This window comes from Patiria miniata, unplaced genomic scaffold, assembly GCF_015706575.1.
Source record: "Patiria miniata isolate m_02_andy unplaced genomic scaffold, ASM1570657v1 HiC_scaffold_28, whole genome shotgun sequence".
Taxonomy (NCBI): domain Eukaryota; kingdom Metazoa; phylum Echinodermata; class Asteroidea; order Valvatida; family Asterinidae; genus Patiria; species Patiria miniata.
In genome coordinates this window covers 6089200-6104608 of record NW_024037067.1, presented here as the reverse complement: position 1 = coordinate 6104608, position 15409 = coordinate 6089200, and the positions used below count along the sequence as shown (strand labels likewise).

Sequence of the window (15409 nt, the reverse complement as noted above, 5' to 3'; positions counted from 1 at the left end):
AAAAAATTACTCAATTTCAGAATGTCGATGCAGCACTGGAGATGGTGGTTGAAGACGCGTGCTGCGGCTGAAAGCTTTTGAAGGAATGCAGGATCACCCCTGGTGTCATTGCACACCTCCTCGAAGGTGTGTTACGCCTAATGATCAAGGAAGTGTGCAATGACATCAGGGGTGATCCTGCATGCCTTCAGAAGCTTTTGGCCGCAGCATGCGCCTACTGCCACCGTCTCCAGCGCTGTATTGACATTGGAGGACGCCAAGTCAAAAGTGGCAGATTCTTAAATTTTAGTTTAAAGAGGTTGTGGAATGCTGAAAGCTGTTTTGTTTTTTATATTTTTTTTATTGTAGAGTAGACCCATATATATCATAATGACAAAGTCCCATTCTTTTGTAATGTGCGTTTATAAAACTGAAATTTATCGAGTTATTTGTTGGTCGGCGAGCGCATAATTAAAATCAACAGTCGTCGGGTTCTTCGTAAAATGAGAAAAATCGTGACGTAATAAACAGGACTCGTTTATACTACGCTGCATCGGGAGTCCTGTTTATTACGTCAGGATTTGCTATGTTTTGTTTGCTGCCCCCAACGACGACTTTTACACAAATTGCACGTTCGAATCGAAACAGGACCTGAAAAACAGCTCTCAAAAGAACCTTTTGTACTCATTTCATGACAGACACAATAGTCGTTTTTATTTCGTCACACCTTAGGCTACATATACACGAAAAATGAGGGAAATGTCTTCAAGCATTCCACAACCTCTTTAATTCCATTGGTATACAACAGAGATATTAGGATCAAATGAAGGACAGGTTTTTATTGAGACGTAGTACAAACTGCAATTTGTGCCAAACCTGTTGAGAATATCATATTCAGAAGAAGGGTTGCTGTTACCTTGTGGGAGTATCCTCAAGCATTTTATGTCGTGATCCTTCGTACCCTACACGTGTATAAATTCTACTCATTGAATGGAAATTGAATCTCGGCATCATGGTCACCTAGATTTTTGACGTCCAAGGGTTGCATTTTACTGGAACATGCTGATGAATAAGGATTAACACTAAATACAGTGTTTTCTTTCTTGTTTCATTTCTCAATAGGCCCAGCAGGTGCAGTTGCAACAGCAGCAACAGATGCTACAGGACATACATTCAAAACTCTCCGCCACCACACCCGCGTCTGATACCGGCTCTCTGAAAAGTTCCCTGGCCAAGAGCCACGATGCCCGGAATCAATCATCCAGTAAGGGTAGTCCACCGCCATCTCCACTGAGAAAGAAGAACCTCCACTTCTCAAACCAAGTGGTGAACATCCCCAGAGAGTCTTCCGAGCAGGCCAACACTGGCCAGCTGAGATCAGAAGTGCCTCGATCCCCAGTCAAAGGCCCCAAACCGGGCTTTGTTCCCGCTCCCCCTCCCCTCCCACCGCCGCCCCCATCCCCACCATCCGAGTCCGAGATGGTCAAGGTCCGGACCCGCTCCGGGAAGGTGGTGCCGCTGAATGACTCTTACCGGGCCAATACCGTCCGAGTCGGCCGGGTAGTCTGGCCTCCGAGGAAGGAAGAGGAGCTGAAGTCTTCCGGTGTTCAGATTGATTGGGATAAGGACGCCTTGGCATCAGACGCAGGCCAACTGGACGAGCAAGTAGTCTCCAGGAATTACCAGCCTACCAGTGAGATCAAGAAGGCTATCCACGCAGCTCACAAGTCCAAGGGGATGGCTCCGGAAGCCTCCCTACAGACTCTAATCAGCGCAAGAGCTAAGCAGCTCCAGGGCAAATCGGAGGAGACCACTGCCAAACCCGTCCAACGTCCCCGTCCTTTGAAATCCGCACTCAAGACCCCTCCGCCTGTCAAGCCCAAGAAATTGACTCCCCGTCCCTCCCCGAACAAACTAAATGTCCAGGATGTGCACGCCGAAGCCATGGCTAAGATCCTAGCTAGGAAGGCTACCCTTGATCGGAGGAGCCCTCAGAGTCCCCCCGTCACCCCAGCGCCTCCACCCCCACGCACGGCATCCAAACCCCTCGGCAAAACACCCCCTGCTCCCCCACCACCCCCTCCACCAATCTCAACTATTCCATCCATCCGTGCCAAGGCAGAAGCCTTCCAACAGTCTCAACCTGTCGCCCGATCGGAGAGCAAGCGGGAAGGTCCCAAGAGGATCATTCCCAAGAAACAGGAAGTGCACAATGAGGCTATGCACATCTTGCAGTCACGTGGCCATCGTGTGAGGACCAATACAGATTACGACAAGGTATGCATCATTCTAATCACCCTCTTTCAATCCTGACATTCTTTTTATAAGCCCTCAAAAGATGTTAATTACTTTCTTGTAAAGATGAAGTCTAATAATGCAATAGAGATTCACCACGCTTCAACAATATCTTGGAACATTTTTTTTTTTCAAATACAAGGATTTGCCCAGTTTCTGTACATATTTGTCAATCAGTGTTTGAAAGTCTGTCCGGCCTAGTTTGTCTTAAATCATCATGGATGAAGAAAAAAAAAACACCAGAAATTCACGGATGAGATTGGATTGAGAGTAGAATTTCAGGTGGAAGGGCATGAAACGAATGTAAGCAGGGAAGGGAGGGGAATTGGAATGCCGATGACAGACGTTACAGCAACTGCAGTAGGTGATAGTATGGTTTGGTTTGTCTGACAAGGCAGAGGCGGGGTTGGTTATTAAGTGGGCTTTAATGAACTGGGCTTCCATAATGTAAAGTTAAAGGCAGGAAGTTCGAGCCCTGTAAGAGTTCTAATCAATCATCTGAACATGAATGAAGGTCTACTCCATTTCACGTGAATGAAATTCTGTTTCATGAGAATATTCCACACATCTTTCCAACTAGGCTTTCCAACAATTCAAGATTAGTGACAAAACTATGGATGTGAGTATTTGTTGGCATCTTGTACGCTGCTTGCTTGCTCGCTTGCTCGCTTGCTCGCCTGCCCGCTGCATGCTTGCATGTCTTGTTGTTAGCGACACTGCCCCACCCCACATTTGTCAGAACTTCAACACACCCTCAAGTACTACTTGAATGCATTCTGTATGTCATTGTATGTTGCCTGCATTAGCCTGTTACATGTTTCACAATGTTGCACACGTATGCATACAAAATTAAGTAACTGTGCAGAAGTCGGAAAAAAAGTTGGCCTAATACAAGCAGTTGATTCAAAAATTTTCTGGGAAGTATCATTTTTTCTTGGTATGATACCGGTAAATTTAACATTGTGCATGAATTGTAATTTTCATTATCACAGTGAAACTAAATTATACTCCAACTGTTAATGAATGAACAAATAAAATCAATTGTAATGCTTATATAGCGCTTTCCATCGTATCAACTATCTCAAAGTGCTTTACAATTATTCCCCATTCATCAGGCCACGAGACCACGCGGCAGCCGATATCAGCGCTCAATCGGTCCTCTACCCTCACAGGTACCCGTCCATACTCCTGGGTGGAGAGAGGCAATTGTAGTTAAGTGTCTTGCCCAAGGGCACAAACCCCATGTTCCTGGCAGGGTTCGAACCCACGCATCATCCTACATCAGTCAAACGCCGTAACTATAGGACTATGGCATATTCTACAAATCAATTCATATTCACTTGTTTGGGCAACCACTGTTCTAAAGGCTTGAGAATTGCATAAACAGAAAAGTGACAATTTGTAAACCAAAATTTAAAGGTGATTTATTTGCATGTTTTTGATGTCATACTTTGATTACTTGGGGAATTGAATTGATGTGAAAGTTGTGAAAATATATTTTTGTCCTTGGTTTCTGATACCAACACTGTATTTAGATTGGGCTCAAATGTTTCCCTTTATACATGTAACACCAGCTGTCCTCCCCTTGTCCCAGACACTAGTATGCTTATTCATATACCATGCATTTCACAAGCACATATGAAATCTTCGTATACCTATTTCCTCGCAAACGGCGATTTTGCAAGTTCAGCATGTATTCCCTCTTATGGGAATCACAACAGCACTGATTTTTTCCACTAGCCTACTAGGCAAGTAAATATCATTGACTTCCTGATGGCAGGTTTTAGTTGTCGTTTTTACAGCAGTTTTTAGTTGTCGTTTGCTCGACAAGGATAAAAGTGAGCTCTGATTCATGAAAGAAAATGCCTAGTGTAACTTGTTCACGCATACACTCGCTATGTAATACAACATGTACCTAGAGTGTCCTGTAGTATGTTTGCCTGTGTTTGAATTTTATACTTTGTCTATGGCTTGAAACTGCATACATCACTCACAATTCAATCACAGGTCAGTCAACAACTCAGTCACAAGGCAATTAGGATACAAGAAACAATAGTTTTGACTAGCCTTTCACTGGTTGACTTTTGATTGACATAATAACTTCGAGCATGAAAGTTTGTTTCCAGTCCCATCATTATATCAAGTAAATAAAAGATACCTTTTTGGGACTTGAGTAACAGAGCTCGTATCAGGAGCTTGCGACACCATCACGGTGTCTTTATCAACTGGTGTTGTTGAGGCCCTCATGTGACCCGTCACGTGACCAGGCTTGGTCACACAACAGGAGGCGGCCGTACACGTGGGCCAGCTCGTACCCTCCATCTCTGTTCATGTGGGGGTGGTGCCTGCAGATTTCCACAGCTTCACAGATTTTGCGTTTCCAGAGGTCCTCCTTCCTGGCGTGACGGGTCACACGAGGGCCTCAACAACGCCAGTTGATAAAGTGATGGTGTCGCAAGCTCCTGATACGAGCTTTGTAACTCAAGTCCCAAAAAGGTATCTTTTATTTTGCTTGACATAATAACTTGTTTGGGCCACCACTGTGATGACTTGTTATGACTTGTTATGACTCGTGATGACTTGTGATGACTTGTGATGACTTGTGATGACTTGTGATGACTTTATTACAACACTGGTAAACGTCACCGTCTGCATTTGAAACCGCAGGAAGTGGTGGTTCCCCTCATGTCCCCGCCGGATGTTGAGCAGCTGGAGTCCCCACGCACCAAGGCCTTCCCGTCCATCCCTGATGTCTTCTACACTTACAACCGAGTGCGCTGGCGTCTTCACATACGCAAAGAGGTCAAAATAGTTTGTCCTTGTTTGTCCTTGTTTTTTTTCGTGGTTAAACCTACATGCACGCCAAACAAAGTCTTTAAGCTCACTTCTGGTTATAGAGGTCTATTAAGTGTCGGAGTTGGGGAACTTTATCCTCCTTAAAAAGGTGTGATTTTAGGTGAACAACATTTGTCTTGTTCTCATGCATATTTCCCAAACTTCCCGTGAAATTTTTGAAATGAACAAAAGACCTAAAAATCAGGTCCTCAAATGCAAAGCAAGATTGTTGGTGAACCTGCTTGGAAATTTAAGTTTAAGAACTAGACACAATACCCGGTAATTATAATGTTGAGTGTGTTGTTTATGTAGCACTTTCTACCAAAGCTAGGTCTCGAAGGCCATGAGACCACTTTTCTGCAACCGAGATCAGCGGTCTGGTCTCTACCCTCACAGGTACCCATGTATACTCCTGGGTGGAGAAGGGCAATTGTAGTAAAGTGTCATGCCCAAGGACACGCACCATGTTCCCCGTCAGGGTTCGAACCCATGCACAACGGCACACGAGTCAAACACTGTAACCCTTGGACAATGGCGCTCCGCATGGCTGCTCAGGACAGCCTTTCTCAGGGATAAGTTTAATCTTGCAAATTTATGTAGATAAGGAAGGGGTGTTCACGTATATTGGACACTGTGATTCTTTCTGTGTAAAAGAGTTTGTGGAGTTGTTTCCTTTTCTTCTGATTTGCAAAAACTTGAGGTCATTACTATTGTCACTGGACCCTGCAGTGTCATCTTGGGCATTGGTGACCTTTTTTTAAAAGTATATTTACGTTTTTTTGGGTCTTGTTTAACACAGGTGTTTACGCCTGGCGAGAGACTGGAGAATCCTATGGCCCAACAGCTTGTCTTCTATCAGATAGTGGCTGACACGTTCAGTAAGAGCTGCATCCGGATGAGTATGGAGGAGAAACGACAAGTCAAGGCCGTGCTCGGTGAGTGACTTCTGTCCTTTTGTGTCATTGTCACCATCAAAGCCATTGTCATCAGTGTCATTGTTGTAATCCCCATCACTGCTGTCAATATGATGTACAGAGAGTTGATTGTCATGCTCATTTTCATGGTCACGTGTGTCAGTTGTCATTGTCATTGTCATAATCTCCATCACTGTTGTCATTAAGATCTACGAAGACATGGTCATGAGCATTTTGTCACTTTTATTGTGTCATAATCTCCATGACTGTTGTCATTTTGATCTACAAAGACATCATGGTCATGAGCATTTTGTCACTTTTTTTGTGTCATAATCTCCATGACTGTTGTCATTAGGATCCACAAAGACATCATGGTCATGAGCATTTTGTCACTTTTATTGTGTCATCTCCATCACTGTTGTCATTATGATCCACAAAGACATGGTCATGAGCATTTTGTCACTTTTATTGTGTCATAATCTCCATGACTGTTGTCATTATGATCTAGAAAGACATCATGGTCATGAGCATTTTGTCACTTTTATTGTGTAATAATCTCCATGACTGTTGTCATTAAGATCTACAAAGACATCATGGCCATGAGCATTTTGTCACTTGTATTGTGTCATAATCTCCGTGACTGTTGTCATTATGATCCACAAAGACATCATGGTCATGGGCATTTTGTCACTTTTATTGTGTCATAATCTTTATGACTGTTGTCATTATGATCCACAAAAACATGGTCATGAGCATTTTGTCACTTTTTTTGTGTCATAATCTCCATGACTGTTGTCATTAAGATCCACAAAGACATCATGGTCATGAGCATTTTGTCACTTTTTTGTGTCATAATCTCCATCACTGTTGTCATTATGATCTACAAAGACATCATGGTCATGAGCATTTTGTCACTTTTATTGTGTCATAATCTCCATCACTGTTGTCATTATGATCTACAAAGACATCATGGTCATGGGCATTTTGTCACTTTTATTGTGTCATAATCTCCATCACTGTTGTCATTATGATCCACAAAGATATCATGGTCATGGGCATTTTGTCACTTTTATTGTGTCATCTCCATCACTGTTGTCATTATGATCTACAAAGACATCATGGTCATGGGCATTTTGTCACTTTTATTGTGTCATAATCTCCATCACTGTTGTCATTATGATCTACAAAGACATCATGGTCATGGGCATTTTGTCACTTTTATTGTGTCATAATCTCCATCACTGTTGTCATTATGATCCACAAAGATATCATGATCATGAGCATTTTGTTACTTTTATTGTGTCATAATCTCCATGACTGTTGTCATTAAGATCTACAAAGACATCATGGTCGTGAGCATTTTGTCACTTTTATTGTGTCATAATCTCCATGACTGTTGTCATTATGATCCATAAAGACATCATGGTCATGAGTATTTTGTCACTTTTATTGTCATCATTGTCATAATCTCCATCACTGTTGTCATTGTATGAACCTTTCTCTCTGCATTACCAAAACAAAACTCACAGTAACACTTGTATTTTGTATGTAAAAACAAGATGCCAAAATGACTACTTAAAATCCATAATTTTAGCCAAATTTTTTTTTTAGCCCAATAATACACTTAACCGTATACCATTTCACTGCTACATCCATCAAATGAAAGCTCTTCTTGTCTCTTTTAATTTTATACCACATTTGACGTTGTGATGCTTACAGTTTTGAAGATTAAATAAATTTTCCATTTTTCAGCCATGTCCACCTTCTCATTGAATTACCTAAACAATTTTTCTTATTTGAATATTTTATTTCACACTACAATTTACAATGCCAAATTTTACACCAGGTACGAAGAAAATTATTTTTAAAATATTACATCATCAAATCACATATTCACTTTACAAGTTAAATTTTTACAGTACACAGTAAATTCTTTATCATAAAGGCATGCAACTTTTCCTCGGATCGGCTGATTTCCTCGTTTTTTACTTCCCGTGAATGCCATTACAAATTGAAAAAACACTGTACAAAGTCTCGTATGGTTTGGAATTTCCTTGTTTTTTTCTAAATTCCAAGTTGCATGCCTGATCATAAGAACAAGGTTTGAAAAATGATAAAGGGTGATTTAAAAAAAAAAAAACGGAACCCAAACCCCCAAAATTATATTTCATATAATTTAAGAAAATATGTAGCACCAAACATTATAATAAACACAATGACCCTAAAACCTCTCTCGTCCAAAAATGTGATTTCAAGAATTGTTGTCACAATTGTCTTCAAACATCACCAGCGATAGAACCTCAGTTTAAAAGTTAAAAATATTCAAAAAAGTCCTTTTGAAGGCCCGTCTTTTAAAAAAAGGGGATTTTATTAATAATATTGTTTCGCCTGACCAGGGTAGTTAATAAAGATATTGTGTACTATGGTTGTTGACAGTTGTTGAAACAAATATTATGTGTCATTTTCTTTGTTGTTCCAAACAGTCAGAATACACAATAAACTGTTTTTTTTGGGGACGAAACAGGGGCTAGGGTCATTGCGTATTTGTGTTTAAATGGTGATATTCTTTGAACGAATTGAGAAATTTCAGTAATTTTTTCATCTAAAAGTAGCTTATGAATTTGGCTTTCCAGTCATTATTATGTTTGGTGCTACATATTTGTTAAAATATGAAATATATTTTTGGGGCTTTGGGTTCTGTTTCTTTTTTACTCACCCTGTATTTCAGTTCAGTTAAATAAATAATAACTAATAAATAACTTTTTTTTTTTTTTCGTTTGAATGTTTGCAGATGCTCACGGTGTCAACCAACAGAATGCTGCCCAGAAAAGCAAGATGCGTAAGGACGTCATCGAAATGGCCCGCAAATTTCCCCTCTACTTCTGCCGTTTCTTTGCCGTGACCGTAAGATCTTTGTTCATTTATTTTGGGAGTAGAAATTTAGAATAAGTAGTACTTTCAGGCCCGACTGTATGTAGCCTCATAGCTAAAAATTAACTGAGTTTACGTTAATAAGCAATCATAAATTAAGTTATGTTTCGGCAGTTTTCCCTTTTTTGGTTGCTTACTTAATATTGCTTGATAAAACATTTCTCGTGAGCCACATATGTACATAAGCGCTAATAAAATATGTTACACTTTAATCAAAGACAACGATATTAAAAGATACATTGATTGTTTACAATGTACAGGGTGTGTCAAAAAGATAGTGACCGAGTTGGACAAAAATGTTTACAATATAAGTGGATCCCTCCATGTAATAAAAATAACATAGGAATAAAGTACATACTATTGACTAGTAACTGTGAAAATTTCACGCAATTGGCGTACTTGATTTACAAGTTATTTATATTTGAGTACAAATATCACAAAATATTTAGCTGTCCACCACTGATCATTTACCAATACGCATTGATGAATACCCTTTAAATATTCATAAGATGAAATTTGCGTCGGGGTGATGTAAATTTAATATTAGGTTTTGCCCTTCACCGACGTATATTTTCATTGTGATACCCGCTGCTACATCAGATTCGAACCAGCCAACCGATCCCGTTAGCTTGGTGGTCAGGTGGTAAGATGTCTGCACTAGAAAGCAGGAGGTTGTGGGTTCGAGTCCCGCCCGAGTGATTTTTTCCAACTTTCACTCGGGAGGTAACACACTGAGTAAACAGTGTTAATACGCCGGCGAAGGGCAAAACCTAATACTAAACCCTATAAATACAATGAATGATCGAAAACTTGCAAAGAAAAACAGACAAAATCAGCATCATCGTTCCAGAGAAAAAGAATTGATTTGTTTCTCAAAATTTATACAAAACACACAATCTGACAGTAAAACTAAGGTTTCAGTTTTTACTCAAATGATTAAAATCTTATTTGTATTTGAATGCCTATGGGTAATCTCTGTTTCACACTCAGCTCAATAGTTTCAAAGCAATAAGCATGGACGCTGTAAAAATGGGTTATTTTAGTAAAACATGCATAACTTCAGATAGCATGGATCAATTTCAGTAATTCTTTTTTTTTCCAAAGAGTAGAAGAACACGCTCGTTTAATACATGCTTCACTGATGTGTCAAATGTGATTACTTTTTAATTGAAAAAAATAAATCATTAATCCAGGTCACTTTCTTTTTGACTCACCCTGCATTTACAAAGACATCGAGAAATATTTTAAATATCGCCTACATAAACTTTTTAATTTGTCAATAGTATTTTCACACGTCTCTATGATATTTACAGATGTGAATTTAAAAAAAAAATTTAAGTGGTTTGAAGTGCTAAATTTAAGTGATTTAAATTGTTAAATTTAAGAGATTTTATTTTTTTAATATTAGTGAATAAAATTTTTTTAATTTAAGTGATTTAATTTTTTGAAGGAAAGAATGTTGCAACCTGACGCCACTTCAGAGGTTGTGTACAAAGTCTATGGAGAGTCAAGAAAATGTTCAGTGTATTTCCTAACAAAATTGGAATGTTTCTCAGTCCCAGATTCATGTCTTATCATCATTTTTGCAATGAATGACTTTCATTGAGATGATATATGACGAAAAAAGTGGCGTCAGGTTGCAACATTCTTTTCGTTTTCTATTTATAAGTGATTTAAATTTAAGTGAATAAAGTGATTTCACTAATTTGTCCACAAACAGGGAGGTAGAAAGAATCGCCAAGTTGAGATTCTAGGGGTCTCGGAGAACGGCATCAGTTTAGTCAAGCGAGAATACGACCAGACCAGAGACCAGTTGACTCAACTAGACCACATCAGGTAAGTCCAAAGAAAGATCACAAGTCCTCACATGTCCATTAGTAATCTATTCCCAAGTCTGTCCCGAGCCAATATGGCCCATCAGACCGTCGTTTATCTCCGGTTTCAAAGGCATGAAAAGACTGAAAATATTTCTATTCCCCCTGGACGGGATGCCAGTCCATCGCAGGTTACTCCCCAGCTAATGCCGGTACCCATTTATACTCCTTGGTGGAGAGAGGCAAGTGGGGATGAAGTGGCTTGCCCAAGGACACAGCATATGGCCAGCAGCTGGATTCGAACCCCTGACCCTCTGATCATGAATCATGAACCCTAACCGCTAGGCCACACTTCCCCACAGTCCCGAGATAAGTCACAAGCTATTCAGACGAAGTGTGGCAAAGTAATGGTGCGCTTATCCAACCCGAAACCGAGCCGACCCGAAACCGACTTTGGGTTGGGTCGGGTCATTTTTTTCCCCATTATTTCAGTCGGGTTGGATTGGTTTGATATTTGAAATTTTTGTATCAAAAGTGTGTTTCCTTTTTCCTTTTTTAACGTGGTTGATCTTGATTGTTTTGGTGAATGTGTGAATTAATTTGGTTAAAAATGAACTAATCACACTAATACTATTCTACTAAGCTACTACCACAGCCGTTACTTAACTAACTGTAATATTTGACAATTATTTGTGCCCGGCTCCACAAAAAAAAGGCTGTTATGAAATTGAGTTACATACATGGTTGGAAAGCCCACAACGTAAGCTTTCATTTGGTATATAATAGAGCTCCATAGCCCCTCTCGTTCTGGAGATATTATGTATTTACATATTAACTACTTCTTTGGAGTTCAAATTACACAACTGAGAAAACAGGCTTTGAAATAGCTGGCTTTGTTGTAGAACAACAGAACGATGCACACAAAATGGTTGTTTTTTCCCACTTTGTTTATCAAAATAAACATTTCTGTGAAAGAAAGCTGAAACTGTAGGTATTAAAGATGTCATTCATGACAAAAAATGAAAATCACATTTTGATGAAATGTTCACCCTCTCAATGTTGAGCGGGCCATACACAATAAGGCCCAGCGTGACTTAAAGGGAATATACAACATTTGCAAACATCGAAAAATAAAACTACCACGTTTTTACGAAATACCTTATTAGGATGTTGGTAAATGACAGTCTAAAGCATCCTGTAAAATTATGGCACCTGGTGTCGAGTTATTTTCAAGAAAATGTTTTTTTTGTCGGCCGACCACCGTTGGAAAAACCTAACTATTTTTCAACTACATTTCCAAAGGTGGTCGGCCGACCACTGTTGGAAAAACCTAACTATTTCTCAACTACTGCTCCAAATTTACAATTTTTTTTTCAGTCCAAATTTTGTTTGCCATTGGTTTCATGTTCATGAACGGGTGCAGGCCAGCTAGACTGGTTCCCTTATCTTACAATTTTCCGACATCTATAATTGATCCATTTTATCTTTAGTGGAGTCAGGGAACCAGACTACATAAACAGTTGTGTTTTTCTTGGTTTTTAAGCATTTTCGAACACAAAACTTCAAACATGTCAGTTAAACAATATTTGATCTATTATACTAACTCCTCAAATAGTTCAATTCTGAAAATTACAGCAAAAGCCAATGATGTACATTCCCTTTAATACCTTTTTGTGGAGCCGGTCACATTTTGCCTTTCATATATGTTCAAATTGTAATGTACACTTGAAGAATACTTAATCCATTTGAAAAAAACGAATCTAGTCTTTTATTTACAAATGGATATCACAGACTGTAACTTGCGTCGATGAAAAGCCACTAGGCACTTTACTGAGAAATTATTGTTTTTGCAGCCTTTCTGAAGTTTTGTTTCAAATAAGGTGCAGTTTCTGTAGCACACCGAAATTTCCGTTTTAACATTTCTTTTAAATAGTTTTCTCCAGAACATTCCTTAGGGTTTGTGAGATAAGTTCTTAGTGAGATGACTTTGTCATTTTTTTTATTTTGTAAATTTGCGTTCTTGGTCCATGTTTACAAAGCAAGTACTGTTTAACAGGGTGTTTCAAAGTACATGCAGTTTTTGGTCAGGATGAATCTGTCGCTATTTACCTGTGCCCGGGTGGCGTAGTTGAGCTGGCACGTCTTCTGGTGCGATGTCGCGTTCTGACGTACGTTGAAGGAACGGCAGCAAGGCTCTTGGATGCACGCTTGACCGCACTGACCGGCGGTGGCGATCTTCATCTCCTTGAGGGTGTAGCCAGACAAGCAGTGGTCAGTTATCGGACGTCCGTCTTCACCCATCACAAAGCAGTAGGTGTGATCAGCGCACTGTGGCTCGGACTTGGTGTCATCGACAGGCTTCTTGCAGACCACACTGTAGGATGAATCGCAATGACGGTCATCCCACTGATTCTGCCATTCGCCCACCATAGTTGCACAGTCCTGGTTGCCTCCCCAGTTGTCTGGATTTTGCCCTGCCCAGTCCATGAAGCCACACCCTTCCAGACACACCCATTGCCCCTCCTTTTCAGTATCAGAACAGCCCATCCAGATGCCATAGATCTCTAACCCCCGCAAGAAGGAGTTCTCCTCTGGAGATTCTGGTACAACAATCAGCGCCCCGTGGTTCTTGCAAGCTGTTTCTGCTGCAAACCATGTCATGTATCCAGACAATTCAAGATAACAGGAGCCTCCCCAATACATCCAACCATCTGGACATAGTTTCTCCTTGTTGCCAGAGCATACAATCGAATGCAAGTTTCCGAGGAGAAAAACTGACATGATTGACAAGCCACAAGAAACAGTTTTCCAAAAAGTTGCCATTTTGAGTTCCAGTGAGAAAAGATGTGGCTCAAACTTCAGTCTTCCAACAAGCTTCTGTAGTGTCGCAAAAGCTAACGTCAAGTTTTCTTCGACGTACTCCTTGGCACAAGTCAGTGCAATACTGGCATGGAGTGGTGAATATATAGAATGTTATACCTCATCTTACGTAGCATTGGTTGAACAGAATCAACCGTGCGGCAATATTATAGATCTTGAAATAGAGGCACAGTGGTATTCTCTGGAGTGCGCGGGCCATTAAACCACAATGAGAGTCATCATCAGCAACTATTAATTAAGTTACAGCCCGTCTTTAATTAAAAGTTACTGCGAGTCATATAGGTAAAAGTAATTGACTACTATTTTGTACATTGATCCCAGGAAAAAAAAGCTTTGTAGTAAGTGTACTGAACCGTCAGGTATGTGAACCCTTGCAGAGAAAATAAGGCCAAAAGTAATTACTTGGTTACAGCCGGTGTCATACGAAATGTTGCCTCACTTGCGTCATGCCACCATCCTCATATTCGCCTGGGCATGCACAAAGCGAGCATCGATTCAGTATTTTGCAGCGTTCCAATTTCACACTCCACTGGCAATTGACCTATCGCCGTTTGCGAGTTAGCCACACCCCTTAGACAGGTAGTTTTGTTCGTTAAGTTTTGTTTGTCTCAGATTTTGCGCGTTCCACGTCCATTTGTATATCGTGTAATTGGACAACATTTCAAAATGGTGGGGTCCATCCATGTAATTTGTTAAATTTTTTTCCCATGTTTGGCATGGGCATTTGCAGTTCAGGCTATGTTTTATGTGCCGGAAATGGCCCCTTCAGTGTTCAAGGCGATAGATCTTTCTGAGTCCAATAGCAACTTTTTGTTTTCCTTTGGCATCACAAAATTGCTGGACCATTGCCTAACAGGGTGTTTCAAAGTACATGCAGTTTTTGGTCAGGATGAATCTGTCGCTATTTACCTGTGCCCGGGTGGCGTAGTTGAGCTGGCACGTCTTCTGGTGCGATGTCGCGTTGTGACGTACGTTGAAGGAACGGCAGCAAGGCTCCTGGATGCACGCTTGACCGCACTGACCGGCGGTGGCGATCTTCATCTCCTTAAGGGTGTAGCCAGACAAGCAGTGGTCAGTTATCGGACGTCCGTCTTCATCTATCACAAAGCAGTAGGTGTGATCAGCGCACTGTGGCTCAGACTTGGTCTCATCGGCAGGCTTCTTGCAGACCACGCTGTGAGATTGAGTGCAAGCACGGTCATCCCACTGATACTGAATGCTGCCCACCATAGCTGCACAGTCCTGGTTGCCTTGCCAGTTATCTGGCCCTTGCCCTGCCCAGTCCATGAAGCCACACCCTTCCAGACACACCCATCGCCCCTCCTTTTCAGTATCAGAACAGCCCAGCCAGATAACATTGATCTGTAACCCCCGCAAGAAGGAGGTCTCCTCTGGAGATTCTGGTACAACGATCAGCGCCCCGTGGTTCTTGCAAGCTGTGTCTGCTGCAAACCATGTCATGGATCCAGGCAATTTAACATAACAGGAACCTCCCCAATACATCCAACTATCTGGACATAGTTTGTTATTATTGCCAGAACATACAATCGAATGCAAGTTTCCGAGGAGAAAAACTGAAATGATTGGCAAGCCACAAGACAGGATTTTCCAAATCGTTTCCATTTTGAGCGCCAGTGAGAAAAGATGTGGCTCAAACTTTGAATCTTCCAACAAGCTCCTGTAGCATCACGAATATACTAATGTCAATTTTTCTTCGATGTGCTCCTTGGCCCTTCCAGAGTAATAATGGCGTTCAGTAGT

The 15409-nt window shown here is 40.8% G+C and overlaps 3 protein-coding genes across 3 annotated transcripts in view; 1 reads left to right on the top strand and 2 right to left on the bottom strand.

The window, feature by feature from the left end:
• The window catches only part of LOC119735106 (unconventional myosin-XV-like), an 83021-nt gene that overhangs the window by 42796 nt on the left and 24816 nt on the right, over positions 1-15409 (top strand). Inside the window, exons 31-35 of the mRNA XM_038208807.1 lie at positions 1102-2256; positions 4942-5076; positions 5909-6044; positions 8815-8927; positions 10675-10790. Coding sequence (XP_038064735.1) covers positions 1102-2256; positions 4942-5076; positions 5909-6044; positions 8815-8927; positions 10675-10790 — 1655 coding nt within the window. The remainder of the gene's footprint in view (positions 1-1101; positions 2257-4941; positions 5077-5908; positions 6045-8814; positions 8928-10674; positions 10791-15409) is intronic.
• LOC119735110 (asialoglycoprotein receptor 1-like) lies at positions 12619-13932 on the bottom strand. Its single transcript, XM_038208809.1, has one exon. It carries the CDS (start codon positions 13589-13591, stop codon positions 12818-12820), a length of 774 nt encoding a protein of 257 aa, XP_038064737.1. The 5' UTR covers positions 13592-13932; the 3' UTR covers positions 12619-12817.
• On the bottom strand, positions 14458-15335 carry LOC119735111 (asialoglycoprotein receptor 2-like). Its single transcript, XM_038208810.1, has one exon. It carries the CDS (start codon positions 15269-15271, stop codon positions 14498-14500), a length of 774 nt encoding a protein of 257 aa, XP_038064738.1. The 5' UTR covers positions 15272-15335; the 3' UTR covers positions 14458-14497.

What these genes read in the sequence shown, in the direction of transcription:
- LOC119735110 (XM_038208809.1), bottom strand. Translation starts at nt 13,591, where the DNA reads ATGGCAACTTTTTGGAAAACTGTTTCTTGTGGCTTGTCAATCATGTCA.
- LOC119735111 (XM_038208810.1), bottom strand. Translation starts at nt 15,271, where the DNA reads ATGGAAACGATTTGGAAAATCCTGTCTTGTGGCTTGCCAATCATTTCA.